The sequence below is a fragment of the Lipophrys pholis genome (genome assembly GCF_963383615.2).
Source record: "Lipophrys pholis genome assembly, chromosome: 7".
Taxonomy (NCBI): domain Eukaryota; kingdom Metazoa; phylum Chordata; class Actinopteri; order Blenniiformes; family Blenniidae; genus Lipophrys; species Lipophrys pholis.
The window spans coordinates 18,918,893-18,932,486 of NC_137638.1; the positions used below are offsets into that span (position 1 = coordinate 18,918,893).

The following is a 13,594-nucleotide window of genomic DNA, read 5'->3' on the forward strand; positions in this document are numbered from 1 at the left end:
GTTCTAGAGGCTGTGATTGGTTGTCAAGCTCGACAAACACCCCCCAGCCAATCAGAAGGTCGGATGCGTCAAGCTCACGGTATAACTGCTAAGGAAGCAGAGAAACAGCGACTCTTTGGTGTGAAATCTCAGAGGTTGAAATAACGAGAACCGGTCGAGCTCCTAAAACTCTTAGCTAGAATTTATTTATTAACGCTAATCCAGGGCGACGACCATGGCTTCGGGAGGGGAGTGAGTACAATTAAATCTGTTTCATATAATTTATTTTTGGAATAATGCCTGTCATCTGCAAATACATTTTAAACGCCTTATGTTAGTTGATTAAAGTTAGCCCGGATGCTATTTACCAAGTGTGCTAACGGTGCAGCTAATGGGGTCAGTTACCTCAGCCTCCGCACTTTTGTCTGTTTATTGAATAACCTAACCTTAACACTCAAATTAAATGCCCTCTTTGATCCCTATGAGTCGTTCACGGTTGTAGATGTGGTGTCGCCAACGCTTGTCGGTTGAAGGCAAACAGCCAGCCAGCTGTGAGACTTGACAAAGCGCAGTCATTGCTGTCGTGTTTGCATGCTAACGTTAGCGTAGCATCCGTCTCAAGGCCAGAGCCGTCCACCATCACACCGACAAATTGGCCTAGTCACCGGCTAAGCGCCTGCTATCTCTGACTGTTGTAAAAAACGCAGTTATTTTTGATATTGGCTAATTTGTATAGAAGGCTCGTGGATAAAACGATAACTGAAGTAAAACATTTTTCATCTAAATCGTTGACTCTATGGATAGCTCTCCCCTATGTAGCAACACTAGCAGGCTAATCTGGTTGGCTACTCATTTTAAATGATCGTCAACCTGCCTGGCTTCGTCTGACGGCTCATCAGTTGTAAAATAACGCATCGCTTATATGTATATCTTCCTTGTCAGTTAATGTGCGAGATTCCCTTGACGTACTGCTGTCATTATGGTGCAGTTAATCCAAACGGGGACCGAGCGAACGCTCAAAGTTCTTTTTTCTAATTCTTTTGCTGTGTCATCTGGGCTCGCTGGCTCACCAGTTAGCTGAAGGGCTAGCCATAGCATGATACCAACACGAAAGGGAAACTGACTAAACAGCTCAGACTTTTCTGGAAACGTGTTGCGGATTTATCCACAATTCACTATTTGACAACCGCTTCGGATCTCCCCGTCAGTTACGTAAAGTCTATGTAACCTGTGTTTAAGTCAGTGGTGCAACGCAACGGCGTATTTTTCCGGTCTTGTTGTTCTTGCCATTAATAAAATATAATCGTATTCCTACAACCCGCTATCGATTCTATTCACCACTAATGGACGGGACGGATTCCAGCGCATATTTCCAAACAGAAATGAGACGCTTTCTAGCAGACACCAGAAACAAAACGATAAATACTTACTATACAAGTCAATAACAATAGTTCCTGGGTCATACTGCAGTACAATTGATTTCTAGTATTTTAGGTCCATCATGTGTTTATTTTTTTTGTGGGATAACTAGATAAATTATCATATCTACTCCTTGAATTAAAATTATCCTAGAAATTAAACTAGAAATTCCTCAACACTTAAGTAATCTTTAAGTGCTTTTGATTAATTTATTAGTTTAAAACACTTAAACTTGCAACTGTTAATGAGAACAAAAACAAACCCAAACAAACTTAATAATTATAAATCACATGCCCTGAGGCATGTCAGAAATGGTCCATAAAACTGAGGGACACATTAGAAACTTGAGGATCTGCTTGATCAAAGCAGCAGATGGCACGATATAACACAGGCATCATTTTGTTTTTCTTTCAACTGAACAGATGTATTTTTGTTGTACAGTTATGGAATAAGCTGTGTGAGAGACCCAATAAGAACTGTTGTTTGACCTTGCCTTGTTTCTCATAGATCCAAAAATGATGATCTAGCCACTGCAATTCTGAAACAGAAGAACAGACCCAACAGACTGATTGTTGATGAATCCATCAATGAAGACAACAGTGTGGTCTCTCTCTCTCAGGTAAATATTTGCATATTGACAATTCTGATCAGATTTGCACATTTGAACCCAGTGATTGTGTCGTATCACGGTGATTTTTATCTGAATAACTTGTGAAATGTGCCTCCAGACCAAGATGGACGAGCTGCAGCTCTTCCGTGGAGACACCGTGCTGATGAAAGGAAAAAAGAGGCGGGAAACTGTCTGCATCGTGCTGTCTGATGACACCTGTTCTGACGAAAAGGTTCGCATGAACAGGGTGGTCCGTAACAATCTGAGGGTCCGCCTTGGTGATGTAATCAGGTAAGGAAACACACTTATCTGTCTTAATCTTTTCACAGCTTGTGGGGAAATGAGTGATTTATATTTTATTATCTCCCTCAGCATTCAGCCTTGTCCTGATGTGAAGTATGGAAAAAGGATTCACGTCCTCCCAATTGATGACACAGTCGAGGGAATCACTGGCAACCTGTTTGAGGTTTACCTTAAGCCATACTTCTTGGAGGCTTACAGGCCAATTCGCAAAGGTGAACTAACAGTTTAGATTTATTTATCTTTGTTGCATGCCACATCATAGATCTGTTCAACTAATGTCTATATTCTTTCACATTGCAAAGGTGACATTTTCTTGGTCAGAGGAGGCATGCGTGCTGTGGAATTCAAGGTGGTGGAGACTGATCCCTCCCCCTACTGCATTGTTGCTCCTGACACAGTCATTCACTGTGAGGGAGAGCCGATAAGGAGAGAGGTGGGCTGTCCTTGCACACTGTACATGAGAACAGATTTACTTGAATTAGTAATACTAACTTTATTTGATGTGGACTAAACATTTGAAATCTCAAAGTGCTGCACCATGCTAAGAATTCAACTTGATTGAAAGTGTATTAAAAAGTGAACCTGTTGTATTTGAACAAACAGGATGAGGAAGAGTCTCTGAATGAGGTGGGCTACGATGACATTGGAGGAGTGAGGAAGCAGTTAGCTCAGATCAAAGAGATGGTGGAGCTGCCTCTTAGACACCCTGCACTGTTTAAGGCCATTGGAGTCAAGGTGAGCTGCTTTCATATTGAATGTTATACTTTAAAAAAAAAATCTTTTTAAAGTGCAGAACATCCAATTGTTTTGAAAAATCCTTTCACGAGTAGAGTCTTGTCAAATATAGACTGCAGCACAATTGCAGTTGCACATCTCATGGCAAATGGATTTTTATTCATTTATTCTCCACTTCCAGCCTCCACGTGGAATTCTGCTCTATGGACCTCCTGGAACAGGAAAAACCTTGATTGCCAGGGCCGTGGCTAATGAAACAGGAGCCTTTTTCTTCCTTATTAATGGTGAGAACACACACACACCGAGTGTGGGCAGTTTGACATATTGCCTCATTGTTGCCATTTGTGCTTCAGATGTGGTAGCTGGATGTATCCAGATGAATCATGTTTGGCCTTTTTGTTTCCAGGTCCTGAGATCATGAGTAAGCTGGCAGGAGAGAGTGAGAGTAACCTGAGAAAGGCCTTTGAGGAAGCTGAGAAGAATGCTCCTGCCATCATCTTCATTGATGAACTTGACGCAATTGCTCCAAAGAGAGAGAAGGTGAGTGGACAGATGAAAACTGAAGCTTTGGTTTTGAGATCTAGTTTTATTTTTATACATCTATGTTTTTGTTCACTAGTTTTAACAAAATTTTGTACAAGAAGTCTTCAGTCACTGTTTGGTATTTGTGACTAACAGTAACAATGTGTGTTGTTTTGTTTATAGACTCATGGAGAAGTGGAGAGGCGCATTGTTTCGCAGCTGCTGACTCTTATGGACGGCTTGAAACAGAGAGCTCACGTCATCGTCATGGCTGCCACCAACAGACCCAACAGCATCGACCCTGCTCTCAGGAGATTCGGTAACTTGAGTTTTATGCTTTTATCCAGTTCATTCACTACTTTAGAGAAGAACAATCATTTAATTCATTCTATTCATTTCATGTAACAAGCAGTTGTTGGTTGTTTGGCGTTGCTCCAAACTAAATTACCAGCTATTGGTTGGTTCTTTACGGGGTTTGCCCACAAAGTGCTTTTCATTGATTATTTACATTTGGATCAAACGCTATGGGCAGAGTTTTGTCTTTTTACTTGTCAAACAAACTTGTGCACCACCAAACAAAGTATGTCTGCTTCTAAAGTCCTTTTTTCTTTTTGTATGCTGATTAATGTAAAGCACAATCTTGACAGAGTGGTTATGGGATTGTTGTAAACAAATGGTCTAGAGCTCATCTCCCAGCAAAATAAACAAAATTGACAGTTTTTTTTGTTTTTTGTTTTTTAAGAGGTGATGTTCTGAACACATTACACACACACTGTTCAGTCTACAATGATAACCCAGAGTATAACATGACAGGACCCTGTGGTGCATGTTGTCATAGTACTGATCGCCACAACTGCCTTGTGTGTATTTTGTTGACACTGCAGTTTAACAGTGGGTCAGGTACTTGCAACATGGAAGTGTGTGATTTATTGTTGGACAACTGGAACAGACGTGGACGGATCACTTTATGGTTTCGTTTTTTTTTTTAAATGTTTGTATTTTACCCCCTTAAATGTTTCCATGCCATTAGAGTAGAGGGAATGAGTTCCTCAGAACCCTGAGGTGTATCTGAAATGTGCCCTCATTGTGTTTCACTGTATCTAACATACGTGTTTGAATTCCTACCACTTCAGGGCGTTTTGATAGGGAAGTGGACATTGGAATTCCTGATGCCACTGGCAGGTTGGAGATTCTCCAGATTCACACCAAGAACATGAAACTGGCTGACGATGTTGACTTGGAACAGGTTTGTAGACATGTTGTTACACTGGGGGAATACCGCCACACAAAGCAAAGGTTGTTTATTGCAGCTACAAGTGAAACAGGAAATGAATGTAGTTTTAAAAAGAATAAATAGCTGCCTATTAATCAGTGACTGTTGCAGTGTGAAAGAGCTCCATGTAAACATTTTACATCTCAGCTTGTGACTACTCTTATGATACTGATAACAAATCCCTTTACATTTAAATGTATGTATTCTAAGTGTAACTCATTTTAAAAGTGGAATTGTATGTTAATAATAATGAATATGTGGGGTAACTAAATGGATGTCAACCAGCTAATCATGCGTCGCATAAAAGGGACAAGTCACAACAACTTTCAAAAAACAATAACAAATCAATTATCTCAATCAGTTAAGCAACTCTGCCACATCTAGACTGATGTAACTCAGGCCTGTATGTCAAAAATCCACTTCTTTTTGTACACCAACAAAGTTGGCACACGTGCCATTAAGAACGGCCACATTTTGCTTTAACTAAGCATGAAGCCCTCTGTGTCATTGTAGGTAGCTAACGAGACCCACGGACATGTGGGTGCAGATCTGGCTGCTCTCTGCTCTGAGGCGGCCCTGCAGGCTATCAGGAAGAAGATGGACCTGATCGATCTCGAGGACGAGACCATCGATGCTGAAGTCATGAACTCGCTGGCTGTCACAATGGATGACTTCAAGGTAAAGTTTTGTTGTCGATAAAAGTAAGACTTGCGCAGTAGTCGGTGGCCTTCTGAGTCACCAACATTGAACATTTGCTTTCAGTGGGCTCTGAGCCAGAGCAACCCATCAGCACTGAGGGAAACCGTTGTCGAGGTTCCCAACATCACCTGGGAAGACATCGGAGGTCTGGACGATGTTAAGAGGGAGCTGCAGGAGTTGGTGCAGGTATGATCTTTACTCGGCCATGAGAACATGTGTGGAATATGAAATCCTGCCCTAAATTTGAGCTCTAATGTTATATTGTTCTCTATTTCAGTATCCAGTGGAGCACCCAGACAAATTCCTAAAGTTTGGCATGACCCCATCCAAGGGTGTGCTTTTCTACGGTCCACCTGGTTGTGGTAAGACTCTGCTGGCCAAAGCCATCGCCAATGAATGCCAGGCAAATTTCATCTCCATCAAAGGACCTGAGCTGCTCACCATGTGGTTTGGAGAGTCTGAGGCCAACGTCAGAGAGATCTTTGATAAGGTGAGACTTTGATTTGAACATTTACTGTGCAGTGTAGTCACAGATCTTAACGTTTTAGGTTCACTCACCTGTACAAGCCTGATGTCTGCATCGTTTTTGGAAGATAATTTTGTATAATTTATTTTCAGGCCCGTCAAGCAGCCCCATGCGTTCTCTTCTTTGACGAGCTTGACTCCATAGCCAAGGCCCGTGGCGGGAATGTGGGAGATGGCGGTGGAGCCGCCGATCGTGTCATCAACCAGATTCTGACTGAGATGGACGGCATGTCGAGCAAGAAGAACGTCTTCATCATTGGAGCAACAAACAGACCGGACATCATCGACCCCGCCATCCTGAGACCCGGACGTCTGGACCAGCTCATCTACATCCCTCTGCCCGACGAGAAGAGCAGGATCAGCATTCTGAAAGCAAACCTGCGCAAGAGTCCCATCAGCAAGGTGACGATAGGGTTCAGTCTGTAATTTGGCCTCTGGATGATTTTGCAAAGACATATTGGGTTGTTTTGTATAAGTATTGTGAAATATGCATGGAAGTAGTGATCACTTTTACTAGATATAAAGCTGCACTGCATGACCACTGGCTTACACTGAGCTTTTATTAGATGGTTTTTATTTTTCATTCCATTGTACTGAAGCAACTAGTAATCAAAGCTGTAAATGGGGCGTAGTTGTATTTTAAGTGTTCCAGCTAAGTTAAAAGTGAGCACTGTCATGATATCCAAGTTTTAAAATTGTGACTTTTGTACAGTGTCAAGCTCCAAATATTTAGTTTGCTTCAACCACCTTGCAGATATCACTGTCAAATATGTAACTTAATATTAACTGTGTTAAAATGATTGGGAAACATAGGCAGGTCAATTTCAAACGGTATTTATCTTTGGTTTGACAGGATGTGGACCTGGACTTCCTGGCTAAAATGACCAACGGCTTCTCTGGAGCTGATCTGACAGAGATCTGCCAGCGGGCGTGCAAACTGGCCATCAGAGAGAGCATCGAGAACGAGATCCGCAGAGAGAGGGAGAGGCAGACCAACCCTTCAGCTATGGTCAGTACATTGTCTGTCCTCCTGGTCACTTTCGACACCTGGATGAGTGCCTGCATGATCCTGATCTGCTTCTGTGTAGAATCTCTGATTTATTTATTTATTTTCCCCTTTTCGTTCACAGGAGGTGGAAGAGGACGATCCTGTACCAGAGATCCGGAAGGACCACTTTGAAGAGGCAATGCGATTCGCTCGTCGCTCCGTCAGTGATAATGACATCCGCAAATATGAAATGTTTGCACAGACGTTGCAGCAGAGCCGCGGCTTCGGCAGCTTCAGGTACACCTACAATCATTCCGTCTACCTAATAATTCGGTAGCAACACAGTTGAAGTTGAATTTGTCTCCTTGTCCTGGTAGTCTAAGAGTTTGCCAGAGGCGGGGCTGACTGGATAGATAATAACCTTGTTCTTTGTCTTTCAGGTTTCCCTCCAGTGCTACAGGCGGCAGCGGTCCAAGCCACGGGTCAGGTGGGACTGGCAGCGGTCCAGTCTTCAACGAAGACAACGACGACGACCTTTATGGATAAATGTACACTGCCCCGCGGTGGTCAGTTCCGGGATCACACCTGTTGAAATTCTGTTCAGATTCCACATTTTTAGGACTTTGTGCTTCTTTCATGTGTTCCTCTTTTTGTATGATTTCCCTTGGAGAAAGCATGTAGCCGCTTGGTTTGCCCTGGCTTTGATGTGGGTGGGGTATTGGGATGTTGGAAATGGAAGGTGAGTGACTGATGCTGATTTGTTTTCACTTATTTTTTTTTGTATTTTTTTTTTTTTTTTCTTCCCGGGGTGGGTGGGTGGGTGGGGAGGGAGGGGGGGTTGGCGTTTTATTGAGTGGCCTCATTCTCTGTATATCACAACCAACATGAATGGCTATAGTGGTGGGATTATATGCTAGACTCGGAAAGAAAATAAACATTGCTAATGACTTCCTTTTTTTTTTTGTTTTTTAAAAAATAAACGGTAGCATATGATGTATTACAAATTTGTCAAGGTTATGTTGTTGAAAATAAAATTCACGAAATGGAATCGTTTTAGAAATATTTATTTGAATAGTGTAGGTCAGGGGTGCCCAGCCCTGGTCCTGGAGGGCCCCCGTCCTGAATGCTTTAGCTCTCTCCCAGTTGCAACACACCTGATTGCAACGAGTTATTGGGCTTTTTCACAACCTTGGTGGTGACATCATTAGTCAGGTACGCTGAAGCAGGGAGAGAACCAAAACATGCAGGACAGGGGCCCTCGAGGACCAGGGTTGGGCACCCCTGGTGTAGGTCATCAGATTACATCATCCTTCAAAAAACAATTATAACATTTTCTGGATGTTTCTTGATGTGTATTTTGTAAAAAAAAAAAAAAAAAAAAATTCAATTGGACAACTGAGGTTTTTTTTTTCTTCTTCAGTACTTTCACAATTGAAGTTGACATGTTGACAAAACATTTGCTACAAATGATTAAATTGAAGTGAGAGAATGGCTTGAATCTGGACTGCACCCTCAATCCAAATGTAACTGGACAACGCTGACGTAAACAAAGACTATTTGTGGGATGAGAATCATGAAGGCAATTAATGCTTCAAACTTTAATTGGCTGTGTGATGAACGTGCTCCATGTAGGACGTCTTTGTTTCTGCGGTTGTGACAAAAGCTGCAGACATTAATTTCCTGTTCATTAGTCTTCCATTGTCCTCCAGCTGCTATTGGTTCTCTTAAAGGTTTTAAAGTTTAAATCCAGAGGTTTCAATTTGTGGTGCATTTTATTATACAACTTCTACAATTAGCATGTGGCTAATAAAAACAAATGGACTCAAAAGACTTGTGTATGAGAGAGTTGCAGTACTGGATCACAAGATTGTACAAGTGTATCTAATAAATGAAGCGGTGAGTTGATGTCCCTGCTGGACTGTTGAGATGGTTTCTCGCTCATGATGTGTATTTAGAGAGCAGGCACATGGTAAAACTTGCAGGTGTTGGATGAACAAGAAGCACTTCTTTTACTGACCACGTAGTGTCGCTCTCGATATGTCAGAGAAAATGAATGCAAAGGGGAAGCAATTTACATTTACTTATGCTTGGAAAAAGAAAAAAGATTTTCACAAGAAAGATTATCTGAAGACACTTTCTGATTTGATTTAAAAAAAGAATTTAATAAAAATGCGATGGCCATCTTTGGCTGATTGTAGACTCAATAAGGACCATGGAAGGGGAAATGAGGATGTCCTGCGTCTCTCCACACTTTTTTGCCGTCTCTCTGTGGGAACAAATAAACCAAATGACTTAACAATCCATTGTTTTGTATCCAGCCATTAATGATTACAATCAGACATGTGACAGTACGCCTCTGAGAAGCAGGGACAGTACTGTGCACATTAGCGATGACTCCTCTTAGCACATCCCTCCCGGCTTGTACGGCGGTGGCTGTTATATATAAACATGAAACTCAAGCTCAATGAGGCGTCATCAGACCAGTGACTCACCTCGACTGTGGGAACGATGAGACGCTCGTTGCAGTTGACGGATTCAATCAGCTTCATGTCCTCTTGTGACAAGGAAAAGTTGAACACCTTGATGTTCTGCTGAATCCTGGAGCGAGTCACGCTCTTGGGGATACACACCACACCTCTCTGAATGTGCCACCTGTGAAGTGTCACGTAATTGAGGTACATTTGTATACGTGCGAGACGCCAAAGCTTCGGCGGTTATTGATTCTTACTCGTACCTGAGAATAACCTGAGCTGGCGTTTTCTGGTATCTCTGGCTGATGGCTACCAGTCGAGGATCCTCCAGCAGGCTTGGCTGGTCGGGCGAGGCCCAGGGTCTGTCTCCACTGCCCAGAGGGCTGTAAGCTGTCACACAAACTGCCACCGACCTGAGACGGGACAACGGTTTGGTTTCACTGGAAGAGACTGCAAACGTACTTGTTCCAACCACTTAGTACAAGTTACTCAAAGGTAGTTCTTGGTTCTAGATGCTTGTTTCTTCAGTGTGCGCATACTGTACCTGTGTTGTGGTGTTCCTGAGCTGTCAGCACTGTGGCTCAGTCTGATCACTGATTTACTCAGTAACTTCAGCTGAGATTACATTAGTTTTTTTTGGGGGGGGGGAGGAAAATGCTTTTACTATAGAGGTTATCAGTTCTGGATGGAACAAATTTATGAGCTGATGATGACTTTAAGTAGCATAACTACCAATTAATGTACCAACATGCAGACAGCAGCAAACCGCTCCCATACAAGTAAGTTAATGTTTTAAATCCTTAAATTGACTGCCCTCTTCATGATTCAATGATTATCACTTATCCAGTTTATGTATTTGAAAGTTGCATTATAAAATAAATGTGCTTTTTTTGTGTTGTGTCACATTAAGAATTAAACAAATGCTCTGATAAACTGTTGTAGGATATGAGGACTGAATTTAATCCAGTATTAATTAGCCACTCCTTGAGAAAACAAGTTGTCAGTAGTCATGGTTAATGCGAACAGGATATATTTGTATTTGTAATGTGATTAAAAACAACAAAACCTCTCAGCACTTGAGTTTTCTTTTTTAAGGCATTCACTCCCTAAAACTTGCACAGGACTGTATGTTTAGGCGGCGCTGCACTGACCGACAGTGTGAGAGGAGATCTACTTGAGACAGATAAGGATGACACTCCACCTGTAGCACAAAGAGGCACAATGATTGGTCAGTTCAGCCAGAAACGTGTCGGAAAGCGGCGTAGTCTGAATAATTGTACCTGGTTCACCACAGGCTTGTGTCGGGCCGTGCTGATGATGTCATCGGTCTGCCTTGCGTTGAAGTTTGACAGTCCGATAGCCTTGACCAGACCTTTATCTACGAGGCTCTCCATGGCCCTCCAAGTGTCTCTGTAGTGTGTGTCGGAGTAACAGATGCTCCCGTCGGCCTGTCGAGGCATCAGCTCCTTCCCTCGTCTGAAACACAATGCTGGTTAGGTTCGACAGAGTTTCATCTTCAAGCTGACATGAAGCAGCAGAATAATGAGAAGCAGACTGGGGACAGTAATGTGTGACTGCAGATCCATACTGAAAGGCCATGGGCCAGTGCATCAGGTACAGGTCGACGTAGGGTAGACCCAGGTGGGCCAAAGTGGTCCTGCAGGCCTCTTCAACATCCCGAGGGTCGTGCTTGGTGTTCCACAGTTTGGAAGTCACAAACAGTTCCTCCCGACGCAGAGCCTGGAATGGGAAAAAAAACAAAAAAACAATACAACTGTAGAATCATCTCTGGATGAGCACAAGACTGGTTTAAGTCCTGTTTAAAGGACAAGGATGTATTCTCCAAGTTTGGTCAAAACAAAACTATCTGTGGAGTTCCTCAAGACTCCATCCAGGGCCCACTTCTGTATGTGTCACCACGGACTCGGATTTCAGTTCACAGCAAAATGTGCGAACTTAATTATACCGATGACACACAGCTTTAAACCTGTCTTTCACCAGGAGAATATGATCCAATGTTCACATTGTGTGAATTTATGGGATTTTTATACATTATTTGGATGTGTCAGAGTTTTACTTCAGCTTTCGTGCTTTCCTTTAGTCTGTTCGGAGGTCAGAAGCAGTGACAAAACCAGAAACTTTGGGGTCAACTTGGACTCTGACCTGAATCTGACCAGTCCTCTTAGAGAAAATCACAAAGTCACCTGAAGAAAATAGCAAGAGTTAAAGGTTTTGTGTCTCGGGATTTAGAGAAGCTGATGATGATGTCTCGACTGCTCTTCTCAAAAATCTATCAGACAGCTGCGGCCGATTCAAAACTTTGAGTTGAGCTTCAGTCCTCCCAAACAGCAGGAAAGTGGCGCATATCTTTCCAGCTGTACATGTTGGTTAATGGAAATCACTTTTAATTACCTCTCTAAAATATGCTTTATAAATAAAGTTTCTTTGTCTTGTATGTCTACATATGAAAATGACCTGAATGAATATACATTTAGGATGAGATCAAAGGTCTTAGACATTGTATAAAAGTATAATTGATGAACAGTGCAATCATATTTCTAAAAGTCCAGAGCAACTGACTGGAAGGACCCCAAGGCTCACATCGCTGATTCCAAAGCCTTGAACAACAACAACAACAACAACAACAACAAAAAGAAGAGTATATTAAAATGAAGACTCATCAGTTTCTTACCTTTCCAGGTCCAATCCACAGAGCCAGAGCTTCACCAACCTCCTGTTCATTGCCGTAGGCTGCAGCACAGTCGATGTGTCTGTATCCACACTCCAAAGCTGAGATCACCGCCTGCTTCACCTGACAGTGAACAGAAACAATCCATTTACTTCCCATCCATTCATCTTTTATACCACTTTATCCAGCATAGAGTGCACACGCACACACAAGCATGCAGAGGGAGAACATGAAAACTATACAAAGAAAGCTCCCCTAAGCCTAGAATCAAACTGAGGATATTCTCACCATTCGGTGAAAGTGCTGACCATTTTCTTTTTAACGAATTGGAAAAAAAAAATCGTGAGATGGTTTCTCCAACAGATCCTACCTGTCCTGGGGAACTTTTCCATGTACCTAGTCCCACTATGGGCATCCTCTGCCCTGATGAGAGGGTAACAAAGTTACTCATGATCCAACACTGAGGACCTGATGGAAGACAGACACAGAGAGTGTGTGAGCGACTCATATGTAGTCCCCTGTGGAAAGTGGGCAGTCCAGTCATCATGACTTTGTTCCATTGCTCTGTTACTGATTATCACTCACATCTGAATTCATTAACTATGTGAGACAGCAGAGACTTTATGCATGGATACTCTACATGTGCACAGCACCTTCACAAAGCAAGTACCGTCATATGAAAAAGACAGTCAGCAAAAATAACGTTTGCTGACTTACTATTTGTCAGTAGTTGTTTTCTTTTTTGGGTATAGGAATATGAACCCTCTGTGAACCGAGCCATATTGCTACGAATGGCTGATACAGCTCTGTGCCATCTTGGTGCAGTGTTATTGGAGCACATCTCCGCCTGCCTTGCTATAATCTGGTCATGTGACACACACACACACACACACACACACACACACACACACACACACACACACACTGCAGATGTTTCACATGATCTTCAAGCATTTGTTAACTGGAATCACCTGCCCACCGGCTGCCTCCTGACCCAGCTGCAAACAGACTGTGGAATTCACTCATCCTCAAACCCAGCGAACATTTAACATAATGCTGTCAAGGTTTTGGTTCATACCTGTGATCGCTCTGGTGGACGAGCCAGCGACTGACTGAGGGTTGTGTGTCCTTCTGATATTTAGCTAGCAGAGGTCAAAGTCTGTTTTTTTGTTTATCTGTTGTTCACGCTGATGCAAAATGTCCAAACTCCACAGAACTCAACCAAACAGCACGTCAATGTAAACTTGAGCTCATGTTTTTGTGGTTACACATCGGTTCTTATGTATATGAAAACATTACTAAAAGCTTGGCACTGATTTTGTGTTTGATTTGATGACATGTTTTCAAGGGGAACATATTTTCATTAACTGTGTTGTGGGTA

General features: G+C 42.4%; 2 protein-coding genes across 3 annotated transcripts; one reads left to right on the forward strand and one right to left on the reverse strand.

Moving 5' to 3' along the window:
* Positions 1-109: 109 nt before the first annotated feature.
* On the forward strand, positions 110-8,099 carry vcp (valosin containing protein). The gene is made up of 17 exons (XM_080466986.1): positions 110-231; positions 1,906-2,017; positions 2,127-2,299; positions 2,381-2,523; positions 2,614-2,744; positions 2,915-3,046; positions 3,228-3,330; positions 3,453-3,586; positions 3,752-3,887; positions 4,702-4,814; positions 5,355-5,519; positions 5,604-5,726; positions 5,818-6,030; positions 6,159-6,467; positions 6,919-7,074; positions 7,196-7,350; positions 7,494-8,099. The coding sequence occupies exons 1-17, from the start codon at positions 215-217 to the stop codon at positions 7,597-7,599; spliced, it is 2,421 nt and encodes an 806-aa protein (XP_080323112.1). The 5' UTR covers positions 110-214; the 3' UTR covers positions 7,600-8,099.
* Positions 8,100-9,114: 1,015 nt separating this feature from the next.
* akr1a1a (aldo-keto reductase family 1, member A1a (aldehyde reductase)) lies at positions 9,115-13,321 on the reverse strand. Of its 2 annotated transcripts, none has more exons than XM_080466988.1 (9): positions 13,292-13,321; positions 12,584-12,681; positions 12,217-12,336; positions 11,113-11,264; positions 10,805-11,000; positions 10,676-10,725; positions 9,788-9,937; positions 9,546-9,705; positions 9,115-9,319 (listed from the first exon to the last, which is right to left on the reverse strand). In XM_080466988.1, the coding sequence occupies exons 2-9, from the start codon at positions 12,662-12,664 to the stop codon at positions 9,254-9,256; spliced, it is 975 nt and encodes a 324-aa protein (XP_080323114.1). In that variant the 5' UTR covers positions 12,665-12,681; positions 13,292-13,321; the 3' UTR covers positions 9,115-9,253. The 2 variants fall into 2 exon arrangements, with proteins under 2 accessions (XP_080323114.1, XP_080323113.1); XM_080466987.1 differs by lacking the exon at positions 13,292-13,321 and adding an exon at positions 13,185-13,284 and having other exon boundaries at positions 9,163-9,319.
* Positions 13,322-13,594: the final 273 nt, after the last annotated feature.

What these genes read in the sequence shown, in the direction of transcription:
- vcp (XM_080466986.1), top strand. An exon ending in TTACAGGCCAATTCGCAAAG is followed by an intron (nt 2,524 to 2,613) that starts GTGAACTAACAG and finishes CACATTGCAAAG; the next exon opens with GTGACATTTTCTTGGTCAGA. An exon ending in TTAAGGCCATTGGAGTCAAG is followed by an intron (nt 3,047 to 3,227) that starts GTGAGCTGCTTT and finishes CTCCACTTCCAG; the next exon opens with CCTCCACGTGGAATTCTGCT.
- akr1a1a (XM_080466987.1), bottom strand. Translation starts at nt 13,239, where the DNA reads ATGAGTGAATTCCACAGTCTGTTTGCAGCTGGGTCAGGAGGCAGCCGG. An exon ending in TGTGGATTGGACCTGGAAAG is followed by an intron (nt 11,265 to 12,216) that starts GTAAGAAACTGA and finishes TTCCCATTCCAG; the next exon opens with GCTCTGCGTCGGGAGGAACT. An exon ending in CCAGCTCAGGTTATTCTCAG is followed by an intron (nt 9,706 to 9,787) that starts GTACGAGTAAGA and finishes GACACTTCACAG; the next exon opens with GTGGCACATTCAGAGAGGTG.